This window comes from Ursus maritimus, unplaced genomic scaffold (assembly GCF_017311325.1).
Source record: "Ursus maritimus isolate PB19 unplaced genomic scaffold, ASM1731132v1 scaffold_22, whole genome shotgun sequence".
NCBI classification, from domain to species: Eukaryota; Metazoa; Chordata; class Mammalia; order Carnivora; family Ursidae; genus Ursus; species Ursus maritimus.
In genome coordinates, this window is record NW_024424675.1 from 36,311,320 (window position 1) to 36,337,252 (window position 25,933).

Sequence of the window (25,933 nt, forward strand, 5' to 3'; positions counted from 1 at the left end):
CTTATCCTTATTTTCACTGACCTCCAGCTGACCGGTAACACTTCCATCAGTCGCTAACACAGGCAACCCATCATCACAGTACTCGCAGTACTTGTGACATTGTCACTCATACTGATCATAGCTTATTTTGTATTCCAGTAGTGTTGTTGCAGATACCTTAAAACAGCATTTATGCTCTTTCCTCCCTCAACGTTTTGGTCATTACTGGACCCACTGCGAGATCTTGTTAGTAAAGCAGCACGTGTGTTACCATATCACGTAGTTAAAATACTGTGATAACTGCATTTCAGTAGAACGGGTTTCTCTTGTAAACCTGTGTATCTTATTTCACGCACTTTAAATCATTTCTCTGAGAAGGTGTCCACGGGGTTCATCAGACTGCCCGGGGTCTAGGGCATACAAAGTGTGAGAACCCTGGCACGGGTGGGACCCAGCTCACAGTTTATGAAATGCTGCAAACTTCAGGCGAGCAGTGCCCTGGGGTCTTTAACCCACATGTGCCCCCTGAGCCAGCACTGAAAACACGCCGATGGCCGATGTTTGTGTAACACTTACCTGTGCCCGCCTTATCCAAGGCACCTTGTATGGATCATTTGGTTTAATCTTTACACCAGCCTTGTGAAGGTGGGTGCTATTTTTTGCCCCGTCTTTCTCTCTCTCTACCCAATTTCATTTTTCTTTTTCTCACCCGAGTGTCGGATGTTTTAATCTGTTAATTGGCAGCCTTCCTCTCGAGGACGTGTTACTCTTTTCACATTTCTTGTAAGACAGGTCAACTGGCAACAAATTCCTTCCATTTTTGTCTGAGAAAGTCATTGTTTCTCACACACTCTTGTGGGGTAATCGTGCAGGGTATAGAATTCTAGGCTGGTGGGTTTTTCTTTCATTCAACACTTGCAATCTTTCATTCCACTCTCTTCCTGCTTGCATGGTTTCTGAGAAGTCAGATGTAATTCTTATCTTTGGTCCTTTATAAGCGAGGTGGTTTTTTTCCTCTGGATTCTTTCAGGATTTTTTTCTTATCTTTGATTTTCTCTAGTTTGAAAATGACATGCCTGGTGGAGTTATTTTGGGGAAATTTATGCTTCTTGGTGCTTCCTGGATCTGTGGTTTGGTCTGATATTAAGTTTTGGAAATTCTCAGTCATTATCATTTCAAATATTTTTTCATTCCTTTCTCTCTTCTCTTTCTGGTATTCCCTTTATGCAGATGTCACACGTTTTATAGTTGTCCCACGGTCCTTGGATCTTCTGTTTCTTTCAGTCTTTGTTCTGTTTGCTTTTAAGTTTTTGAATTTATGCTCTGCTGAAAGGAGGAATTTATGATCTATTGGAAGGAGGTAAACAATAAAATGTAGTGTGTCAGAGATGGTGTTATGGAGAACAATAAAGCAGAAGGGGACAGATCGTAAGAGGTATGTGTGTGTGGGCAGGGGAGGTTGCCTTTATAACCAGGATTGTCAGATAAAGGGAATGCTGAGAAGGTGACACTTGAAGGTGGTGAGGGAATGAGCCATGTGGCTAGTCTGGAAAAGATGTTCCAGGTATAGGGGACAGCCAGTGCAAAGGCCCTGGGGTGGAAGTGTGCTTGGTGTACTGGAAAATTGAATGCTGGCCAATGTGTCTGAAGGGGAGTGAGGGAAGGGAAGAGTAAAAAGACAGGAGATCCAGGAGGATTGAGGGGTCGGGGAGGGGGGCTGGAAGGGGGTAGCATCATTAGGTGAGTCCACTTCAGGCATGTTTGAGAAACAGCAAGGAGGCCAGTGACGATGGAGCCAAGCACCCACGGGGGAGAGCAGGGGGAAGTGAAATCAAAGAGACAAGTGGGGCCAGGGATGTATGGCCTTGCAGACAGCGCCAAGGACTTTGGATTTTATTCAAAATGTGATGAGAAGTCTTTTGGACCGTTTTGACAATGAAGTGACATGATCAGACTGACAGTTTGACAGGATCCCTCTGGCCACTGTGCTGAGACGAGCTTGAACGAGATCAAGGGTGGAAGCAGGGAGCCCGTTGCAGTCATGAGGCAGTAGACGATGACGGCGTGGCCCCGAGCTGCGGCGGTGCAGGGCCGAGCAGCGCAGATCCCAGATCTATTTTGGGGACAGAGCCCACAGGAACCGCTGACAGCCCATTCATTTCAGCACTGTTTGTTATCACAAAGTTTGGAAGCAACCTTAATGCTCAGCTGTAGACTAGCAATTACTGTGTACAACAGAACACAACACAGGCTCCCGAGAGGGTGAGGAAGCGCTCCGCGCATTAATACGGAAATACGGCATGATTTTCAAGATGTATGAAATGACGTCATCTCCGGAGCCGGGTTTATGGTATATTACTATTTGTGTGGGTTAAATAAATAAAAGCAACAAAGCAAAACACACAGACGGACAGATACACACATGGTCCTTGGATATTCTGTTCTGGGGTTTTGGGTTTTTTTTTTTTTTTTCAGTCTTTATTCTCTTTGCTTTCCAGTTTTTGAATTTCTGTTCTCTTGGAGGCAGGAATTTACATTCTGTTGAAGGGAGGTCAACAATAAACAAAATACGCAAATAAACTACAGTGTATCAGAGGGGGTGTTATGGAGAACAATATCGTGGAGAAGGGGAGTGGATCGCCAAAGTTGTGAGTGTGACTCTCGTACGCACCATAAGACATTTTGATGAGAGAGAGGTAGTGAGGCCAAGAATGCCCAGGTACAGTTGACATGAGAGCCAAATAACCAGAGTTTGGACTTTGGTCCGTGAACACAGCACGGGGTGCGTTACCACTGCTTGCATATTGGGGTGACAAGCCCATTACATTTTCGGATCCTCTCTCTTTCAGGTGAAGAAAAGCAGCCAGTGTTGCCCCTCCAGGTCCCCGATTCAGCCTCTCCTGCAGATCTTCACATCCCCATCTCCCTGTGCCCTCCAGAAAATAATACAAACTCCACCAAGCTCGTTTTCTCCATACCTCTTTATTGAACTGTGCATACTTCATTAAAGGACCATTTGCTTAGAAATTCTTAAACGTTTGGACATATTTTACAAGACAGGACAGCAGCTGGAGGTCACAATTTCATCTCATCACATGCATAAAAGACACAGGTTTTTTTGTTGTTTGGTTTCTGTGTGTGTGTGTGTGTGTGTGCGCACGTGCACACACACACACACACTGCTCATTTTCACTTTTACAGGAAGGACTAGAGACATCAACTGACCAGAGATGAACAGGACCCACAAATGCGACCCCGAGAAAAGAGTGGCTAAGGACATTGGTCATTTATGGCTAATGTGATTGGCTTGGCCCCCATCATGGGGGGGGGTGATCAGAATGGCTTTGCTGGCAGAAAAGCCTCAACCTCACACCATGGTTCCTGGGAGAGACAGAGGGTCTTCGAGCTAATGGAATTGGGGCACATGCTACCTTGGGGTGCACTGGGGCTCAGAAAAAAGGAAGACCCATTGGCTCTCAAAGTTGGAGGGCAGATTGGCCCTCTTTTCCAGCTGGAATTCCATGGCTCAGGGAATGCAATCCAGTTTCCAGATGTCAGCTCCCAAATTCCTGCCCCCAGCAAATCCCTTCTTTGTGAGCTAAACTAGAATATGAGGCTGAAAATGCAGGATAGGAGAGTAGGAAGGAGCCTGGGGCTGCCCTGTGGGGCCCCCGGAAGTGTTGCTCTGAGAAGACTGTGGCCTTTAGGGCAGACAAGTATCAAGTTTGGACATCATCTTGGCCCCCAGTTGAGTCAAAGACCAAATGGCATTAGTGGGGCTTCCAGGCTTTAATGGGAGGGACTCCCCATTTCTCCTTCCTTCCCAGTTAGCAATATCTCAAGTCAGGCAAGAGTCAATCATTTACACATTCACTCACTCAAAAGAACACAGGTTGGGTGTGCACTATGTGCCACAGGCATACACTGGGGGATAACCCAGAGCTCCTGGCACATAAAATGGTGTTCCCAGCCCTTGGCCTTGGACTGAAGCCGGGATAGTTCTGGAGAGCAAACAGGTCGGCTGCCCCCAGCCCAGCAGCTGCCGATCTTCCTCTTTCCCACCCATTAGACACATGGAGCTTCGATGTCAAACCTATCTAAGGGAGAGCCCAAAACCCTAGTGAAGACCAGGGCGCCACAAGCCAAAGCCATGGGGGAAGTCTGAATCTCTTGGGCATCTTCTCCTGTGCTTCCCTCCTTGTCTTCCAGACCTGGATTAGCTCAGGGAGGCAAGAAGCGTGGGATGATCCATGCAGGACCCTCGAGAGCATCTTAATGAGACAGAATTGGGAGTTTCCTTCATTTTCCAGAACTGTCATGCCATTGTAGCCACTGACTTGAGATATTTCTGCAGGACAGAGCCTCGAAGGGGGAATCTTGGGAACTGGATTTTTGTTTCATTGTGTTTTGGGGGGAAAGTAGCTGCTCAGTCTATCCATGCAATCCTATCGTCCTGCCTCACTTTCTGATAAAACCACCTACAACTGCCTGGACTTGGGGTTGCCCTGAGGATGAAGCCCCACCTCCTCCAAACCCACCACATGCAATTAGGGGGAGGGGGATTTTAAAACCTCTTGTGTCAAGTGTTCTCCTTGGAGAATGCAGTATCCAGACCCACTCGGGAAGAGGCTACGGATGTGGGAGACTGGGCAGCCGAAGCCCTGTTTGGCTGCAAAATTGGGTTACAGCTGCCTCTCTCTTTCGGTCCTTCTGGACTTACTTCATTGGGTGGGGATTTTCAAATGTCTTGAATGGGATTTTTCTGTTTTATTTGCCAGAAGGGGGGAAAAAAGCCCTTTTGGAATGGTGCCATTTGCTATTGCCTGGGCAGTTCGACGGCTGGCTAGTGGATAAAAGATAATTGCATCTCTTGTACAGAAAGCCTCAGGCCTATGAGAGCACAGGGTCTGGGCAGACGAGCTGAAGCACCATGAGATGGCCAGCCAGAGAGGCAACTGTTCCGTGGCTGGTCTGGGGAGGGTAGCATAAGCCTCATCCCACCCAGTGTGGTTCCTGTTAGGGCACTGGGAATGGGTTAGATGAGTGATCGGCAGGGTCATTAAATTTGCCCGAGATAGGAAGCAGAGTTTGGGAAAGCAGGGTTTCCTGCTGCCACTTCCCTCCCTGGCACCCCTCGCGGAAAACTCCAGCCCCTTGAATTTGGATTCCCGCTAACTGTGCTCCCTGCTTTTGCCTCAAAGCCTTGAGCCTGTGCCCAGATGTCCAAACCACATACGCACCTCCCTGGGGGAGGAGGAGGCAGATTTCCCTGGTTGTTCAGTCCAGTGGCCATGCAATGTGCGGATCCCTCTGCAACACCCATTTCGTGCATCATCTAGCCTCTTTTTAAGCAGCTCCTTCCCCCAACATGGCACCGAATTTCCTGGTGAGGCAGCCCTGCCCATGAGAATCACTTCCTTAATTTGAGCTGAAAATTGACCACTTTGTTCCTCCCACTGAAAGCAAGAGAGGCTTTCAGAGACTCACTTACAATGGTCCTGCAGGTATGTGGTTTCTTCTTCAGAAGAACTTCCCCCTTCTCCATCCTGGCCAGCCTTTAGAAGATCTCTTCAGGATCTTTGCAGAGAGGAATGGAGAGTTAGAGTTGGAGGGGAAAAAAGACGAGGGACCTCCGGATTCACCAGAGCCCCTTCCGAATCCATTTCTTTAAGTCGGCATTTGGGGATGTTCAGGAGAAATTCCAGATTAAGACAAAACTAGGGGCAGTGGATAGAAACCCAACCTTCCCAATCTCTCTCCAGATGAAATCAGCCACAGGATAGAGTTATGTGCTTACCTGGGCATCAAACCTAGCAAACTACTGGGAGACAATTTTGTTTTGTTCTTGTGCAAAAGTTTTTAAAAATCTGGTCTGTTTTATTTGGCTCTGGTTCAAACCAGATTACCAGGAATATTGGGGGATGGGAAAACTCTGCTGAGGGGCACAGTCCAGAATAATACATTCGTCCTTGGATTGGTTTCCTCTTAGGGCTTATCCAAGGGGATGGTTCACCGCTCTGGCGGTCTGGATTCAGCTCAGAACTCTGATCTGGGCAGAGGCCAGAATTTCTCCTGAACCTGACAGTGAGGCATTGGGGTATGAACACCTAAAAATGAATGCAAGTCGGAGATCACCTGGCCTTTCTTCATCTTCCTGCATGAGTTGAAGAGTGGAGAATCACTTTCTGCTGAAGATCCTGCTTCGTGAGATGTCCTCTGCCCACCTGAGGCTGGAAGCTGCCTGGTGAAATTAATCAGGACAGTCCAGAAACTCCCCAGGGTCTGGATAAGTGTAAGCTGGAAAAACACCTTCGCCCTTGCCACGAGTCTCTGATGCCATGAAACCAGGCAGCTGGGAAGGGAAGGGGAGATGAGATGGCAGATTCTTGGGGACACGTCTTCTCAGGGTTTGGCTGCAAGCTTGTCTACTGTGTTTTTTTCTGGTGAGGATGTTGCAAAGGGATTAAAATGAGGAACCGGTAAGAAGTTGATGAGATCTGAGTCCCAGCACATTCTCTGAGGTTTGCAAGAACCTGAAGATGCTCTGGCCTTTGGATCCAATTGATGTTACAGGGGAACGGGTCACTGGACATGGCAACAGGCCAGCCAAGAGGGGCTTGTTCTGGACCTCAGTGGGAAATTGCTTGCGTGAGATTTGCGGTCCCCAGATCTCGGGGGCTGAGAAAATTCAGTCTCTTCAACATGCCAGCAGGGTGGGGGAGGAGGAGCTGAACGAGCCCACGTGCCATCCTGATTTTGAGGGCCATCCGTAGCCCTGCTTCCCCTTGGTCTCACTCCCGCATCCGTGCCCTGGAATCTTAAGAACAATACATAGGAGAAACACACAGACAGAACGAGGAAAGTAACGGTGTCCACAGACTCTAGGCCAAGTGTTCGGAAATGCCTGCACAAGGAAGTCAGAGCCCGAAGTCTTTCCCCACCCCCCGAAAGTCAGGTCCAAAAGGAAGAAAGAGAGGCTGAGGGGCAATGGGAGGAAATGAAAAAGACCAGAAAAGATCAGCTAGGATAATGACCAACCGTAAAACTCCTACGATGTTATTCTATATTACAAAAGAAGCGATGAGACCGAATGGCCCTATTACAAATTTGCTAACAACACACATAGACCTATATTCTTTTGATCTGAACAGAAAAATAGACTCCTTTCAGATACGTGGATATCCTACGATGCAGCCCTGCATCAGATACTTCTAGAGCCAGAAACGTGGCAACAGAAAATGCAGAGGTAATTTTTATTTGGGGGCATAGCCAGGCTGGTTTGGGTCACCAACCCCCCCCCCCACCAGCTGAGTGAAAGTATTTGCATGCTGTCATATAAGCAGTGAGAAACCAGCAACGGGTACACTTGACCTCAGGGCTGGAGGCTCTCCCCTGTCCTGTGGGGGGGCTGCAGAGGTGACCCCCTCTTCCTCCTGCCACTGAAAAAGCCCTCTCCCAAAGGATCATGCCCTAGAGGCATTTCACATCAATCTCATTGGATTCAAAATCACCTGGCTGGAGGCTGAAGCCCAGGCTTACGTTACTTGGGATTAGTTGGCAAAGAAATAAGGAAAGGTTGGCGGGGGAGGGGGGGGGATAAAGAGAGAGAGAGAGAGAGACCTGGCTTTAGTGAACCCTTGCCCGTGGTGAAGTTTCCATTTCCCCTTGTCCATGGACGAGACACTCCAGCCGTGACTTGGAGCGAGACAGAAATGTACAATAGTTACAAACATCACTACATCACAGTTTTACAGAATACTGTTGTTGCTGTTGTTGTTGTTTTCTCCTCGGAAGAGCGGGTCTTATTAGGAGAAAGGGCAGGGGTGAAGCTACAGTCACCAGGACGTGGTGGAGGAGAGCTGGGAATCAGTTTGGCAAAGTTTGTCCTCACCAGCACTGCTCGGGGGCAAGCTGGGAGAGTGGGAAGGGATGGCCTCCTCAGGATTTTGCTGTTTCCCCAGTCTTCTTCCTTCTTGATCCCCAGTGCTTTTAGAGAAAGGGACTTCACGAAGACACATGTTCTGTCCTCTTTTCTTTCTTTCCCCATTAAGTGTGCTTAAGATAAAATTTCCTAAAGAAGGCACCGAGAAATCTACTGCCCCGAAGTCCTGTTGTTTTTCTTTACCCAAAGATAAAAAAAGGTGAAAAAGCCGACTCCTCCAGAGCTCGCCCACCTCTCTCCGCGGGTCGCAGACTGCCCCCCGATCACACGGGGACCTGGTCCCTAGCCCTTACTGATAATGGTGGAAGTTGGAAGCCAAGGTCCGCTGGGTTCTCGACGAGTTTCCCCGAATTCACCAAAGGGACCAGGCATTCACCTGCTCCAGCCCCTAGTTTGGTTTCTTTGGGTTGACTTGGGTTTCCCATTTTCATTGGTTCAGGAATGGGTGGGACACGGATCACCGAGTTAAAATGGTATTCACCTTCAAACCATGCTTTCCTTTCCTCTCTGAGGACCTGTCTGTCAAGGTCAGCTTCTCAGTGGAGACTCTTAGGTAGATTTCCCAGTGCATGTACACAGGTACAGGTGGGGGTGGACACGTATTCAAAATCGGGGAATGTTCCTTTTTGGCAGGTGGGGCCTGGGAAAACTTCCAATACTCTATTTCGAGCCGGGCACAGGATAAAAGCTATATCCCCACAATACACACACAAGTAAAAGAAAAAACCAAAACAGAATGCAATACTTTCTAAGCATAGTATATGCTGAGTTTCCATTATTCTGTTTCTATAAGAACTCTATAGGACTCTGGCTAGTAAGCCTGAAAAGGTAAGTTCTTAATGATACTTCTGAATTCGTCCTTCAAAAGTGACTCAATAAAATGCTACTTTAAGGTCAGACGAACTACACGGGGAAGGGAGGGCCAGGTCCTGTGTGACCACACAAGGCAGAAAGGGCCTTTGGTTACAAGGAGAGTTGCACCAATTGGTTATTAAAGAAAGAAGGAAAGAAAGAAAGAAGTCATATCGAATCTGTATACTTCTCATCTGCTTCAACCAACAAATGAAATGCCTTGATTTGAAGAAGGGGTGGTAAGTTCCTTCTCGCTATATATGGCTATATTTAAACATGTTCACTTTCCTGATATGTAAAATAGACTCTATTATTATTGTTATTAATTTTTACAGATAGCATCAGCTCTAAAAATATCTGAATTGGAAATCACAACTATTTACTTTTATCAAAAAGCATGTGTTTGTTTTCCCTGAATTTTCACGTTTGTGCTGACGGCCGACGGAAATGGTGATAAAAACAAGGAAGAGACACATGAGCTGACATGGCCTGGGGACGACTGTCCGGCGGCCGCTCCTCAGGAGGCCCCCAGCCCGCACTGTGCGCCCCGCAAAGCGCTCGGGCCGCTGCGGCCTCCTCTGGCGTGCCGCCAGCACAGGATGACCTCACACTTTCCCTGCCCCTTGGCCGTTGCTGCCATGGTGCTCTGAAGGTACCTCGGAGCGTCAAGATACTTCGGCATTGTTTTGTTAAGTAACACGGCAAAGCACAGGACTGCACCCTCTTGGAGGGATCCACAGTCCTCGGAGACGCTGAGAGGCAGTATGAACCAGGTACGGATCGGCAGAGAACAGGTGTGTGTAAGGGCGGTGGAATGACTCCATGTCATCACACCTGTGACAGGTGGTCCAACCTCACGCCACCGCACGGAGGGCAGGCGGAACGACTCCATGATATTTGTGAACTGACAGATGGATCGTGCCGTTATACTAACAGGCAGACCAGTAACACCTTGTATGAAGGACAGGCGAACCGTGCCGTGTTTGTTCCATCAGGAAGACGTACGCCTGTCACTGGATTGTGGGTTGGCAGACCTACACTACTGTACTTGGGACATCATCCATCAACGCTGTATTAAGAGAACGACATCGGTCCATCGTACTAAAGACAGGCAGATCAACGACATGTCATCTTTACGGACAGATAGGCCAACAGCATGGCATCATGCTCACCAGTGGCTCGACCCAATGTTTCTGAACCGTGGAGTGGCCAACACCACCATCCTGTTGGACCCAACTCAGGCAGGCCAACGCCAGGTCGTCAAACTAGGACAGGAAGACCGACACCAAGAAATACACCAGAACCGCTCACAGTGCACACAAATGGTTATTGCTTTTGTCTGTACTGGCTGCATTGATGGCTGCAGGAAGAAGAGCTGAGTTTCAGTACAGACAGTGACACTGAAAACACACCAACAGCTGGTTGACAAGAAAGAGAACAGAGTAAACACCCAATGCCCACCGTCTACTGTATTCTTCGGAGATGTGCATGCTTCCGGTACACGTGACTCTGTAGGAGGCCCCCCTCAAGGGCTCAAGTACCCTTCCTTGCAAGGGGGCTAATGGGAAGCGTCAGAGGGGCAGGGAAAGAGCCCACAGACTTTGACATGGCAGACAGCAAGGCCAGCACAGTGTCCCCCACCGTGGCCGGACACAGGCACGTACCAACAACCCACCTATAGTCCCAAAACGTGGCCCACGGGAAATAGTGCTTGTTTTAAAGTGCAAGATGTTGACACTGTCCCTGGTAGAACCTATTTTTGAAAAACATAAAGTGCTTTTTATTTTAACTTTTTTTTTTTAAACTTGAATACCACAGGAAACAAAAAAGAATTTCTATTATAGTAGATGCTTTCCCTGCTGCAGCAGGGAGTAGTCAAAAGTCTGAATTGGGCATTTCAATTGGGGATTTTTTTTTCCTTTCATGTTTGCAGGTAAAAAAAAAATCAGATTTTATTCTGTTCTTCGGTAACATACAGTCTCTTTGAATAAGCTATTTCTTTTGCATATTTGACACTTGCATATCTTTTGAGTCTACACTAGTGATGTACAGAAAGTGTTTTCCTTCTAACGACCCTAAAGCAATGCTCACAGTTCATACTGTTGGCTGAGTGCCTGCCGTCTGAACCCTTCCCAGATTGCCAGGGGGCAATTAGAATCAAGTACAAGTGGTGCAACTCACCCTGATGATATCTCAAAATAAAATCTCAGCTACTACGGAACACTGAAGTCAATGAAGACATTTGAGTAAGGGTTTTGCGCTGGGATCGTGGCTGATGGCGTGGAAATTTCCCCATGACATGAGTATCCTCTGTAGCCTTCTAACAGTGGGATCCATCCAGGAGGTGATGGACAGGAGTTCCTAGAGGTGGCCAGGTAACACCCAAAACCACATTGGTCAACCCAGCCGCTCGTTCCGGCATCCTTCTCCAGCTGAAGCCAGGAGGCATGGAGATGCTGCCCCCCGAGGCTGTGATGGAGAGCCATGACAGACAAGTGGGGAGTAGGCGGCCTTGGTTAGGTCCAGCATATGGTAGTGGTGGCTGTGAGTTCTGCCCATGTCATCTCTCAAAGAGGGCAGTGGACTTGGTACAAGGAGACGCCATATCCTGTGGCTTGGCCGACTTTATTCTGTCGGACCTGTCATGGCTCTCAAGGCCCTACGGAGCCTCCCTGGAGTTTCGCTTCTGTCTGGGGGCTTTGCAGAGACTTTCTGAGTTCGTGCGGAAAAGCTCTGCGGCAGGGAAGCTGAACGGCACGCCTCTTAGGTCTTGCCACAAGTCTCTGTTGCAGGTGGGGTAGCTCAGATGCTCTGATCCCGTGTGCTTCCGTGCGCTCCTCCTCCCGGCAACACGCGGACGTCGGGGGAGATGTGGTTCTCGAGTTTGCACTTTTCCTGGCCACTGGGGCCTTTTCCAGTCAATGCTTCTGTTGAGTAAATACAGTTCTGCCTTAAGAACTTAGGGGAGGTGGGTAAGGGGGAGCTTTCAAAGTGGTTCTTCTCTGATCTTGTCCCGACGCTGAACTTGGGACTGGTGCTCGCATGGACGCTCTTGGGAGGGCTGGAATCTACACTGTAGAGCACCTGCCCCTCATCATCGGTGTCCGCGTCAATGTACTGGTGGACGCCTGCTTCGAAGTTGAATGCTATTGCTGTGTGTTTCTCAGGCGATCGGGGGGGCGTCCTAGCACTTGCTGTGGTGTAGATGGAGGACTCTGGACTCAGTACAGGCCTGTCCAAGAGTGTGGCACACTCCAGTCCAGCTACAGCAGCTGCAGCGCCCCCCCGGTTCCTAAGAGGGTCATGGTACATCCCCAGAACGGGGACAAGTGGACTGGGATCCCCCTCCATGAAGTTGACTTTAAGTGCTCGGAGCTTCAAGGGGTTGTTCGTCTTCAGAGAACTCTTGGGGCTCTCAATGAAGAAGGTAGAGCGATGGCTGGCATCAGGGGTGGGGTTGGCCTCCACAAATCTACCACCACTGGCACCCAGAGCTCCCCGCCAGCCCATCTCTGGGGCCATGGTGCCCCCAGTCTTGCTGGGAAGTGATGCCAAAGGGCTGTGGGAGAATCTGGTGGCTTCGGGGAAGTCTGTGGCACAGCTAATGAAGCTATCAATGCTCGACATGCTTCGCATGTCGATAACCCCTTCTGTACGCGTGGGCAGAGGGGCTACAGGGCTGGGGATACTCTCCATTTCAAGTTCTTCCTTTGGTTTGCTCTGTGTTGTTGACTCCTTGGTATTGAGGATGGGCTGAGATTGGGTCTTGGCCATCTTATTGTACATGTCTTCCAACTGCTGGACGTTCAGGTGCTGAGGACTAGAAGATGATCTGGCCTTCTCAGGGGATCCCTGCTCCTTGGTTTCAAAGGACTTACTTGAGCTAGTTTCAGACAGTGTCCTCTTTGTCCATTTCCATTTGTTGGGAGACAAGTGATTATCTTGCACTTTCTCCTTCTTGCCCATATTTTCTCCATTTTTCTCAACCACGATGTCCATCATCTCGATGCTCCGGGCAAAAGCATCTTTCATGTTCATGGATACGATGCTACCATTCCTCTTGGCTCTCTCCAGAGCCTCTCTCCGTTTGATTGCTTTCTCCTGCCTCTTCTGTTCCTTGTAGAACTCAGAGAAGTTATTGACAATGATGGGGATGGGAAGAGCAATCACCAGGACCCCTGCGATACAGCAGAGCCCCCCGACTATCTTGCCCAGGAGAGTCTTGGGGTAGATGTCTCCATACCCGACGGTCGTCATGGTGATGGTGGCCCACCAGAAAGAGGCTGGGATGCTTTTGAACTTGGTGTCATCCTCATCCTTCTCAGCAAAGAAGACAAGGCTGGAGAAAATCATGATGCCCATGGCGAGGAAGAGGATGAGCAAGCCCAGCTCATTGTAGCTCCTCCGCAGGGTGAAGCCCAAGGACTGGAGGCCCGTGGAGTGGCGTGCGAGCTTAAGGATGCGGAGGATACGCATGATGCGGAAGATCTGCACCACGCGGCGGACGTTCTGGAACTGTAGCACGCTCTTGTTGGATTCGGTGAGGAAGATGGTGACATAGTACGGCAAGATGGCCAACAAGTCAATGGCATTGAGCGGGCCCTTGAAGAACTTCCACTTCTTGGGTGAGGAGAGGAACCGCAGCAGGTACTCCATGGTGAACCACGCAATGCACACGGCCTCCACGTGGGCCAGCTGGGGGTTGTCTGTGGTCTGGCCGAACTCGTCAAGGCTCTGCAGCTCGGGCAGTGTGTTGAGTGACAGGGCAATGGTGGAGAGGACGATGAACATGATGGAAATTATGGCAAGGATCTGCAAGAAGAGTGGGATTTAGTTACCAACCACCAATAGGACATTCATCCCAACACCCTGCGTCTGCGGGATACGCCTCAACATGCGAGAGCATTTTCACATCTCACTAGTCACTTAAGGCCTGGGTGTTTGAGCTAGAAAGATCATTTATTCAAATCCATTTATTGTGCAGATGTACAAGCCAGAGCCCAGGGACTGCAATGGTTTAAAGTGAATTATTCCAGCCTGGGGTGTCGGCTCTGAGGACACAGGAGATCTGAAAGAGGGTGTAGGGGCGGCAATTTAGAGCTTGGGCTCTGGGGTCAGGCTGTTTTGGGTTTGCATCCCAGCTCTGCTGCTTCCTTACCTTGAGCCAGTTGTTTAAGCCTCATTTTCTTCATCTGCAAAATGGGATGGTGAGTAGCAGTGTCTACCTCCGAGAGCTGCTGCGAGGGGTAAATGCGTTAACAGGCACAAGGCGTTCAGGACAGCTTCCAGCAGCGCCCAGCCAGCTGTCCTCATGGGGGAGGTCTCTCAGCCCACACCCCCCGTCAGCCTAGCCCACCCAGCATCCAAGTGGTCCGGTTGGTCTTTGCTTCCCGCCCTGTCCCGAAACGGCCTGCTACATCCCTCAGCCAGTGCCCTTGCTGTCCAGGTGAGTATGACAGGCTTCCGTTTTCTGCAGTGAATCCCCACTCACCACACAGGGTTGTCAGCCTACATTTTTACTCTGACCCCTCTCTTTGGGCCTCTCCTGCCACAGGTTCCCAAACGTCCCACTTCTCTGGCCACACGTGGCTGTTGGTCCCTCCTGAATGGTTGTGTCTCTTTTTCTCTGTTCCGTGAACTTCAATCCATCTTTTAAAACCCAGCCCACGGGGCCCCTCCCTGCAGAGCTCATCCCTGGAGGGGCTGGCTGCTCCATCCTTCGGGCTCCCTCATCATTTTGTCATACCTTGGGTACTTTTAGACACATCCCATTACAGAAGTGTGTGTGTGTGTGTGTGTGTGTGTGTGTGTGTGTGTGTGTGTGTCACTGCCCAGAATCTTTTTTTTTTTAAGATTTTATTTATTTATTCAACAGAGATAGAGACAGCCAGTGAGAGAGGGAACACAAGCAGGAGGAGTGGGAGAGGAAGAAGCAGGCTCACAGCAGAGGAGCCTGATGTGGGGCTCGATCCCATAACGCCAGGATCACGCCCTGAGCCGAAGGCAGACGCTTAACTGCTGTGCCACCCAGGCGCCCCACTGCCCAGAATCTATGAGCTTTTGGGGAACAGGGATGGGTTCTGAGCCTTATCTCTGCACCGCTAGCACCTAGCCCAGGGCAGGGGCCCTCAAGTCCTTGTTTACTATTGCTCAAGTTCAGAGCGACAAGTGGAAGGGACAGGACCAAAATTCAGTCTTAAAATACTTGGCTACTTTTTACTGCTCATGTATTATGCGTGAGGCACTTTGCTAGGCACTGGGGACACCATTAGCGGCAAGAAAGCTCTGGTGTCTTTCTCAGCCAGCTCAGATGATGAGATGGGGTGTCATGTGGTTCCCTGACTTCAGCTGCTCCACCAACTTCCCAGGTTTTTTTGTTTTGCTGTACTTGTGTCCAACGTCTCCTGTGTCTTTTAAATACAAGCTTTTGAGCTTCAATTCTTGATGTGCACTCATTGAAAAAGTAAGATTCTGTAATCAGTTTTTAAAAGGAAATATCTGATACATATAGAGTAGATCAAATTTGTGTATATTTACAACCATAATCAAGTGAACGCCTGTGAACCCACGATCCAGGTGAAGAAACAGTATGTGACAGTAATGCCGACGTTTCCTGCGTGTCCTTCTCCACCCCGGGGGCAACCACCATTTCTTCTCATCCCTTTTCTTTTCTGGAGAGTTTTTAATACAGAGACCTATGTCCCTAACAAATCGCTATTTCGTCTCGCTCAGGACTGACATCCTATCGTATGTGTTCTTTTGCTGCTTGTACTACTCTTCCCTCGGTAGCAAAAGGACAACAACACACACTGCTCACCTTCTCTGTTCTGTTTCAGCCTCATCCTAAGAAACGACATTGGCAAAGATGCTGGTTTTGTGTGCTGTGGAAAGATGCGTTAAACCTTCATTGAAATAAACACGTGCTTATTGGAATGGAACTCTCTGGCAGCAGACTGTGGGAACTCCTGCTCTGAGTTAAGAGCGTGGTAGGGGCGCCTGGGTGGCACAGCGGTTGAGCGTCTGCCTTTGGCTCAGGGCGTGATCCCGGCGTTATGGGATCGAGCCCCACGTCAGGCTCCTCCGCTATGCGCCTGCTTCTTCCTCTCCCACTCCTCCTGCTTGTGTTCCCTCTCTCGCTGGCTGTCTCTGTCTCTGTCGAATAAATAAATAAAATCTTAAAAAAAAAAAAAAAAGAGCGTGGGCTCTATAGGTAGAATCCAGTTCTGCCATTCACTGGCCGGATGGCCTTGGCATTGAAACGTTCCTTGCCTCAGTTTCCTTACTTGCGAAATGTGGATATTCCAGACAAACGCCCCAGAAATTTTTGGTTGTCACGACTTGGGGGCGGGACGCTCCTGGCAGCCAGTGGGTGGAGGTCAGGGATGCTGCTGAAAGTCCTGCCCTGCACAGGACAGCCCTGCAACGGAGAATGATCCGGCTCAAAATGTCAGTAGCAGCAAGGCTGAGAAACTCTGGAGTATACCGGTAGCCAGCCCCTCATGAATTATGGAGTGGGGGAGGAGGAGATTATCCACAGAGGGTTACCAGCACAGGCTAGACACAGAGTGGGTCTGATTTTCTGGGGCAGTGAGCTGGGGCCTTGGGCTGAGCCCTGCAGGTTGCTGCTCTAGGTGGGCACTGACCCCCTCCCCACCCCCTGCCCCTGCCAGGAGGAAGCCTACGGGAGAAGGAGCAGTTTCCTGGGGAGCCTGTTCCTTTAAGAGCTGGGAGGTCCCATCCCCCGCCCCAGGCTGGCAAGGGAAGCCTGCTCCAGTTTCTAACCTCCAGCCAACCCTAGGGAAGGCCCACATAATTGATGTTCTGCTGACAGATGCATGAATTATGCACCCAGCTCCTTTATGTACATATTATGTGCAGTCCTTAGGGCCTGTTGTTCTAAGGCAGGCACCACCTTTGTACCTGAGAATGTGCCCTGCCCTGCCCTCCTCTCAACCCAGGATGCCTAGAAAAGAAGAAAAGGGGGCAGAGGCCTCCCTGGCTCCTGGGGCAGGGCGGTCTGCTGCTCAGGGTCATGTCGGGAGGCTCAGGGCTCCTCAGGCCTCCTGCCCTGCAAGCAGGCACCCCTCTGCACTTGGTCCTGGTCCTGGCCCTGCTCCCGAGATCATCTTCTTTCCTAGGCCCACTGAAGCCTTTAGAATCAGGGCCATACTTCCTGGCTGGGGAACTTCCAAATGAGAGTTCAACCCTCTGTGCCTCGGTTTCCTTATCTGTAAGACTTGGAGCCAGGGGCAGTTGCTGGTGAAGGTGTCCAGTCAAGGCTGCAATGAGAGCTCATGAATTCATGAGGCCCTTGGATCAGCTCTTACTGCTGTTCTTACACTGCAGCCTTCTGCTTATTGATGAGCTGGTTTCGGATCTGGGTTTGAGTCCTGACACCATTATCCCCGGCTGTGTGGCTTTGGACAAATCGTCTCCCCTCTCTGAGCCTCCGTTTCTCCATTTTTATCTCTCGAATGCAGATGGAAGTAATTGAGCACTTGCCACGTAACAGCGACTTAATATCCGTGACGTTATTAAATTTTGATCAGGTAATTGATCATCACGCCCCCTCCCAGCCCCTGGAGTGGTTGCTGAGGTCTGCGGGCCCCAGTGCCTGCTAAGGCAGCAGATGTCCTGCAAACTGCCTGAAACCAAAGGAACAGTTTCAACCTGGTCTCTGGGATGGACCCCAGGGGTGGGGGAACCGGCCAGTACCCGGAGTCCTCCCAGCCCTTGTTCAAATCCCTGTCTGGGCCTCTGCATTTCCAGCTTTGCTTTCCTGGGATCTGAGCCCAATCGGGTTTGGGAAGGACTCCAGGAACCCGGGGAGCAAAGGCAAACACCAGGACGAGGGACTTGGAGGCAGTCCTTAAATTCCCTCCCTGGGAGGAGATTCTGGATCCTGGAACCCACCTGTCTGCACCAAATGGGGCAGAAGCTTTGGTCGTCGGGGGAAAGAGAGCAGCAGGTGGGAGTCCCCAGAGTGGGATCCAGGGCTGCTGGAGCCAGGCCCCCCTCCTAATCGGTGGCTCTGGTGGTTGATCACGGGGATGCCCACCTTTGGCTCCAGCAGCTATAAATACAAACTGTTTATCATTTCCTCCACACACTCCCCTGCTCTTCCAGGAATGTGAACAAGGCACAGAATATCTGTGCATAAAAGGGCACGGGCTCCTGTCTGGAAAGATGGGGAGACACGAGCAGAGAAGGGAAGGGACTCATTCATCAGTACATAGTCCACTGGGGTCAAACCCGTCCAGGGACACCAGGAGCTCTAGCAAGCAGAGAGATGTTCAGGGCTTGGAAACTGCCTGTGTGTGTGTGTGTGTGTGTGTGTGTGTGTGTGTGTGAGAGAGAAACAAGTGTCATAAATTGTTTTTAAATTTTAATTTCAATTCCAGTAGAGTTAACCTACAGTGTTATATTAGTTTCAGCATACGGTGTAGTAATTCAACAGTTCTATACGTTACTCGGTGCTCGTTGTGATAAGTGTACTTTGTTTGGAAATTGCTCTTCATGCACAAGCACGTTCACAGCAGCATTATCCATAAATAAAAAAGGGGAATCAACCCAAATGTCCATCAGCTGATGACTGGAGAAACTGGTATTTCCATAGAAGGGAATATGACTTGTCCATAAAAAGGGACGGAGGACAGACACACGCTACAACACGGATGAACCTTGAAACATGATGCGAAGAATCCAGACACGAAAGGCCACATCCTGTAGGATTCCATCTACACAAAGTGTCCAGATAAGGCAAACCCTTAGAGATAAAAAGCAGAAGAGCGGCCGCCAGGGTGGGAATATGGATTAGCAGTTGCTAATGGTTACGAGGGCTCTCACTGGGTTATGGAAGTGTTCTAAGGCTGATTGAGGGTGATGGTCGCAAAACTTGGCAAATTTACTACAAAGTCCGTGAGCTGCACCCCGGAAATGGGTGAATTAGATGATACATAAAATAAGCCTTAATAAAGTTATACAATTTTTGCTTTCCATAGAGAGTATCCCATTGCTTTGAATCCTCACAACCATACTGATAGGTCATAGGAGAGAAGCAAAAATCCAGGCAAGCCATAGCCCTGCTGTGAACCCTACAACGGCTCCACAAGTTCACAGAAAAAGTTCTAATTCTTTGCATTGAGTTGGCATGTGTTCATTACCAAGTGCTATGCTAGTTGATGGGGGTAGCATGGATAAGAACGACCATTTCTGTGGCCTCAAGGAGCTGGGAGAGAGAGGTGGAAAAAATAACCCATAAACCCATAAAAGAGCAAGATGTTACTGAGAAAACATGTTAGTGAGAAAAACAAGCCAGTGGGACCGGTAGGGAAGCGGCGGGGGGAGGGGGTGTGTCCACACGATGTTGGGTAATCAAGGCAGACCTGTTTTAGGAGGTGCCCTGGTTGTTAAGACTTGAGGATGAGGAGTATGTCATTCAAAGATCTGAGCATTCCTGGCAGAAGACATAGCATGTGTAAAGGCCCTGAGGTGGGAATGAGTTTGGCTTAATCAAGCAACAGAAAGCAGCTCAGTGTAGGTGGGGCTGAGTAAGAGGGAGAGTTGGAAGGGATGAGGTTGGAACGGCAGGAGGAACTGATGAAGAATGATAGAGAGATTTGGAATTTTATATTAAGACTACCTTTCTGCTCTCTCTTCAGACTATTTCCTGAATTTCCCACTGCGTAGTCTATACTGAATCCTGGTAAAAACGCTTATAGTTCCCAAGCTGCACTGCCATGGTCACTCACATCTCGAGATCCTCACCATGCTGTTCCCTCTGCCTTCAGTGCCTTTCCTCCTCTACTTCTCCTGGCTGATTCCTACTGCCCCATCAGCCCCCAACTCAGGGGCCATTGCTCTAGTGAGCCTGCTCTGACCCCAGGTCTGGGTCTGGTGTGTCCATCCTCTGGACTCCCACAGCTCCTAAGCTTCTCACATCATAGCACTGATCTCGCTGAGTTGGAATTTTCTCCTCTGTGTCCTACAAAGGAGTGTCAGCTCGTTAGGATCCAGACTGAATCTGTCTTGGACTGCTGTGCCCTTAGCTCCTGAAACAGTGCCTGGCACAGAGTAGGGGCTCCCTAACAGTTGATAAATGAATGAACAAGCAAATGAGTGAAAGGGAGGCTCAGAGAATGAAGTGAGCTTTCCAGGGCCACACAACGCAGAAGAGGTAGATCTGAGACTTGATCTCAGGTCTGTGGGTGTCCAGAAGACATTTTCAAGGACGTGGGAGGAGGCAGCTTCTGGACCCGGCAACCCCTTCACTCCTTTTATGGCCCTTCCGCTTCCCTAGCTTTAAAGGGAGATTACAGTCGGGGAGTTTTAATTAGAAGGGTCACTGGCGCAGATCCGATTAAGGGGATTGGGAGCAGGCTGATGGTCTGTCCCCCTCTCCCCATTGGTGGGGGCCACTGATGGGGGACTGGTGAGAAATTGGAGTCAGGAGCCTGCAGGTGGCGCTCCTGGGCACAAAGGGACAGGAATCCAGGGATAAGTGCGCTTGGACAACAAAGGGTGAGGCAGAGGCCTTGGGGTGAGCCAGCAACAGCGGCCTTCACCAACAGAGGGCAACCGAATCACAAATGTGGAAAGGGGGTGCCGTGGCATTCCTGGGGCTATCCTAGGCATAATAAATTGGAGCCCTTTGGGCTGAGAAATTGATTTTTACTTATTTGCCCAAGTTTCAAAATTGCAAGATTTCATATAAAAATCCAGATTTTCACATTCCCCTGGAAAATGAGATGATGTCTACACTCAACCTGCATTCCCAAGGGCAACCATTGCCTGGAGCTAAGGAGCAGCTGTCCCTTTGGACAGGCCCCTTCGCTCCTTTCATTATCTGTCAGGTCGACTCAGGTGTTGGGTTTGCAATGCAGGACCCACTGATGCAATACTGAAGACAGCAACCGCTTACTGCCTTGCTGACTACTGTATACGAAGAACTTTCCAGAAGATATCTGCATCTAATTGCACAAGCCAGAAACCTAGGGGTCATCCCTATCTCTATATCCAATTCATCACCAAGTCTTGCCAATTCCGGCTCACAAACATCTTTGGGTCTGTTCCATTCCCTCTCTACCTGCAAGCCAAAACACTGCCCCAAGCCGCCACCACCACCTCCCACTGGACCGCTGCAAACAGACTTCTTCCTGGTTTCCCCAAAGAGACTCTGGCCCACTGTGGCAAAGACCACTAGATGTTCCCAATATCTCTTCTTCCCTTCCTCCATTGTAATAGGGTTTTAGCTGGACATGGGGCTACCTGGAATGAAGACTACATTTCCCAGATTCCCTTGCAATTACATGAGGCCATGTGAGCCACGTGACTAGGTCCGGCCAATGAAATGTTAGCAGAAATGATGCTTGCCCTTTGTTTCCTCTTTCTTGCTGGCAGGGAAGCAAATGGGATGGGCAGACCTGAAGTAACTATCTTGAATCTAGATGGAAGTTAATCGCAGCCCTAGACTGGCCCTTTAGTGAAAACGTCTGCCAACTCCTGGTCTACCTTATAACATCTATCTTGTTTAAGCCACTGGATTTTGGGTCTCATTGTTAGTATAGACTCACTTAGTCTATACTCTGCTGAACTCTCCAGCCTCATCCTGTACCACGCTCCCCTTTGTTCTTTCACTTCAGGTGAATTAGTCTTCCTTTGGTCCCTCACAGTTCTCATGACCCTTCTTGCCACAGGGCCTTTGTCCATGCTGTTCTTTCTGCCTGGAGTGCTTTTTCCTCCACTCTGGTCAGTTTCTCCTCATCCTTCTTAGCTCAGCTGAGGCACCACCTCCTCAGGGAAGCCATCCCTGACCCTGATTTGATCAGGTCAAGTCCGTAATTGCAGGCTTTCAGAGTACACGTCTTTCTCTTCAGAACGCTGTCCAAGTTGCAATTTTACAATAATGTCCACCTCGGTAGAATGTAAGCAACTTGAGGCCAGAGGTTTGTGTCTGATTTTTCTCAATCTTGAGTCCTCAGAGCACACAGTAGGGGCTCAACATGTATTTATGGAATGAAGAATCTCATTTCATCCTGAAAACCACCCGCAGGTTGTGCTGTACCCCTTACCCTCATTTTATCATTGGGGAAACTGAGGCTTAGAAAGATAATAACCAAAGTGACAACAAGGGAAGTGGCCGAAGCAGGGTTTGATCCCATGTCTACTAGGCGCTGAAGCCTTTCTTTAACACCTGAGCACCTTTTTTTAAATCCCAGAATCCTGGGGTCCGGGTTATGGTTTTTAACATATGTCCTCACTTGAACCATCTCCCATGGGCATCTGGGCTGGGCATCCTTCTCCTAACAGTTGAATTAAGTTCCCATGAGCAGGGATTCTGGGAGCAGGTGAGATTACAACCTTCTGCCCATCTGAGGACGATGCCTCTGGTGGTGGTGGTAGTGGTGATGGAGACTTGACTCTGGTCCCTGCAGAGGGAGCTGGGGATCGTGAGAAACTTGATCGGAGCAGTGTTCTCCCTGCCTGAGCGATCGCCAATTCCCTGCATTTGCTGAGGGCATGCAGAGCTGAGCAAGGGACTGTTCTCAACAGTGATGAATGGTATCGGTCCACCCCTGCTGCAGGGAGCAGTGTGTTGAATAGAAAAACAAGGAGCACAGGAAATGTGAGGTATGGACGGTGTCCACAGGTCCTGCTGAGCCACAAATCTGTCCCCTTGCCCCTGCATCTGGCGGGATGGGGGTGGGGAGGGCAACCTTTGAGAGCCTGGCCAGGGCAGATGGGGGTGCTAAAGGAAGCTAAATATGTTGGTCTGGATGCTGGGATTGGATACCACACTGGCTAATGGCAGAATGATGGCTCCATGATTGGTCCTGCTCGACAACAGCCAGATTTGCTGGTTAATGTCCAATATACATTTAGCAGGAGACGTCTGGGGGGCTTCACAACAGATCTTTCTCATGTAGCATTTTAGTCTCACTGGAGATTCACGTTGAGGTGAAATGAATGCATGGGTAGTCAAGAGACCTACTTTCCAATTCTGGCTGGGCATCTTTAGGCCAGTGTCTTCACATCTCTGGTCTTTCTCACGGAACAGCCACTGAGAATCTGCTGGGTCTCCAGCACAGTTCCTTTCCAAGTGGTGACTCAGGGAACCAGTGGCTCTATCATCTCAATACGTGACTTCCATTCTTGCCAAGGCAGGGGCAGGAATAGCATGGAGAAGTCACGCTTGCCTGTGCCTGGAAGTGATATGCGTCATTGCCTCCCCTGACAGCGAGGCCTGAGATCGACACCCTGCCTCTCTCGTGGGGATGCAGTAAATGCTCTGAAACCTATAAAATGCTCACGAAGGCTAAGGAGATGGTCCCCAATGCAGGTGTGTGCCCAGTATGATGCATGGGGTGGGGGCGCAGAAAGAAGAGACTGGCATTTGATGGTAAGTCCTAGAGACCCGCCACCCAACACTATACCCAGAGTCAGCAATACTATATGGTACACTAGAGGTGTGAAGAGGGTAGGGGGCACCTGAGTGGCTCAGTCGATTAAGTGTCTGCCTTTGGCTCAGGTCATTATCCCGGGGTCCTGGGATCGAGCCCCACATCGAGCCCCACATTGGGCTCCCTGCTCAGCGGGGAGCCTGCTTCTCTCTCTGCACCCCCCCAAGCTCATGCTTTCTCTTGCACTCTCTCTCTCAAATAAATAAATAAAATCTTTTTTAAAAAATGGGAAGAGGGCAGATATGTTAAGTGGTCTCACCATAATAAAAATAAAAATGTCTGCGATAGATGTAATAAAAAATAATGGCACTGGGGGCAGATTTTTTTAAAAAGAGAGAAATTACCGGCATTTCTACTTTTAAATGAAAAGAAAAGAAGAAATCCAATTTTTACCGACATCGAGTCCATGAATCAATCCTGGCATCCTGCTCGCTGTGCACGTCAGACAGCCGTGGGGGGAACGGAAGTGCCCTGAAGGAGGAGGGGGACGCCTCAACTCGGTGGGTTGGCAAAGAAACCCTCACATCTTTGACTGCAGCCCTGCGGTGAACGTATGCCTGGCGTGGAAGAGATTTCTAGCACTCCCTCCTGTCTGGTTCTTGTCTTCTTCCTGCGCTCACTGGAGGCCTCCGTTTCCCCTGTGCAGAGCTGTGTGACTCGCTGGGCACCGGGGTGATCGAGACACGTAGATGGCTTCTGGGCTGAGGGTGAGCGGGTGTGAGTTCCCTCCCTCTCCTCTGTGGATCCTGGGTCACCACTCCTTGGAAGAGGGCTGTGCTGCACTGTTCCTGGGTCCTTAGTGGGAATCACGCAAGTGCGAAGTAAGACCTTGATGTGCACAGGCATGAGACTTTACTGCAGCACCTAGTGTATCCTGACGAATTCATCCAGTTGAGCTGGAGTGTAGAGTCTAGTCTCTGGTTTTAAGCAAACCAGTCCTCGCAGACAAAGACACATGGCTTACAAAGATCCTCGTAAAGAAACAACAGCTTGGAGGTAGCCTTAGCAATGTCAGCCCAGGTAAGCATCAAGATAACAGCTAAACGGATACTTCTCCTGGTGTGAGCCCAACAGCAGTGATGACACGAGGTTAAAAACAATGATGATCTCGGGGGCGCCTGGATGGCACAGTCGTTAAGCGTCTGCCTTCGGCTCAGGGCGTGATCCCGGGGTCCTGGGATCCAGCCCTGCGTCAGGCTCCTCCGCTGGGAGCCTGCTTCTTCCTCTCCCACTCCCCCTGTTTGTGTTCCCTCTCTCGTTGGCTGTCTCTTATCTCTTCAAATAAAACAAAAAACAAAAAAAACCCAATGATGATCTCATCAGATCTGACAAAAAGTTAACTAAAAGGGTCAAAGTCATGAGGAAGACTCTGTAATATGAATTTTCATCCCGTCTTTTACAGTGAATCCTGTCTTCATTCATTTATCAAACACAGGAAGGAGCATGACAAATGAGTAGAAAAATGAATGAATAAACTAGGTCCAGTGGGAGGGAGGCCCTAGAATGTATTGGTTAGGAACCTAGGCCTGCATTTTATTATTTTTAAAAGATTTTATTTATTGGGGCACCTGGGTGGCTCAGTCGGTTAAGCATCTGCCTTCAGCTCAGGTCATGGTCTCAGGGTCCTGGGATCGAGTTCCATGTCAGAGAGAGAATGAGAGAGAGAGACAGGACACGTGAGCCAAAATCAAGGGTTGCATGCTTAACTGACTGAGCCTCCCAGGGGCCCCATAGACCTGCATTTTAACCCCCAACTTCCTGATTTTCCAGCTATGAGCCCTTGGAAAAGTTACTTAACCTCTCTGAGCCTCAATTTCTTGACCTGTGCAATGGGGATCTCCACAGTTCCTATTCCATTAAGGATTCCATGCGATCATGCATGTGGTGCCCGGCATATGGTCGGGGCCCAGGGAATGTTTGCTGCCCATCTGTTTTCAACCGGAAGGAAGATGTGAGCTTCATGGGGGGTCTGGTATCATGAGGTTTTATTACTATTCACTGGCGAGGGACTGAAGAAAAGAGCGGAGTCAGTGAGACCTGGGCTCGAATCCTACCCCTGGACAATCAATGTTCCCTGTGTGCCCCCTTACACAGCGTGTGAGTTTACACAAGGAACTTTGCCTCTCTGAGCCTCAGTTTCCTCATCTGTGAAAAGAGAATAATAATACCTCCATGGTCAGGTTTTTATCGGGATTAACCTCGTTCATTCGTCCATCTGTCCCTCCATCCATCCGTCCAGTGGTGCACCAGGCACCATCTTCGGCTCGGGGGGTAGCAGTGAGCAAACCAGACAGAAATCCCAGCTTGTGTGCAGCTGACCGTCTTGTAGAGGGAAGGGGTACACAGTGAACCATAATAGGTCAACAGGATAATTTCAGGTGATGGTAATTGCTTTGAAAAAATTAAACCAGTTGGTAGGAAAGGGGAATGACTAGGAGATGTGTTTACCTAAGGTGGTCAGGCAGGGCTTCTCGGTGGAGGTGACTTTTGAGCTGAGACTGAATGGTAAGGAGGAGCTGGTCACATGACCTTCAGTGGGAAAAGCACTCCAGGCAGAGGGAACAGCAAGTACAAAGAACCTGAGGTGGGAATTTTTGAGCCAGCATGGTTGAAGTAGGGCGACTGAAGGGAAGAATGAGAGGGGTGAAGCAGGAGAGGGAGCAGGGGCACAAGTTCAAGGGTCTTCAGGCCACACAGGCGA

At 49.6% G+C, this 25,933-nt stretch overlaps 1 protein-coding gene and 1 long non-coding RNA gene across 2 annotated transcripts in view; both read right to left on the reverse strand.

The window, feature by feature from the left end:
- Positions 1-2,942: 2,942 nt before the first annotated feature.
- Positions 2,943-7,245, reverse strand: LOC103669679. The gene is made up of 2 exons (XR_570372.2): positions 6,115-7,245; positions 2,943-5,556 (listed from the first exon to the last, which is right to left on the reverse strand). It is a non-coding gene; the product is annotated as an uncharacterized LOC103669679 (long non-coding RNA).
- Positions 7,246-10,080: 2,835 nt separating this feature from the next.
- Positions 10,081-25,933, reverse strand: part of KCNB1 (potassium voltage-gated channel subfamily B member 1) — a 94,005-nt gene continuing 78,152 nt past the window's right edge. The window contains exon 2 of the mRNA XM_008698205.2: positions 10,081-13,585. Coding sequence (XP_008696427.2) covers positions 11,576-13,585 — 2,010 coding nt within the window. The 3' untranslated portion in view covers positions 10,081-11,575. The remainder of the gene's footprint in view (positions 13,586-25,933) is intronic.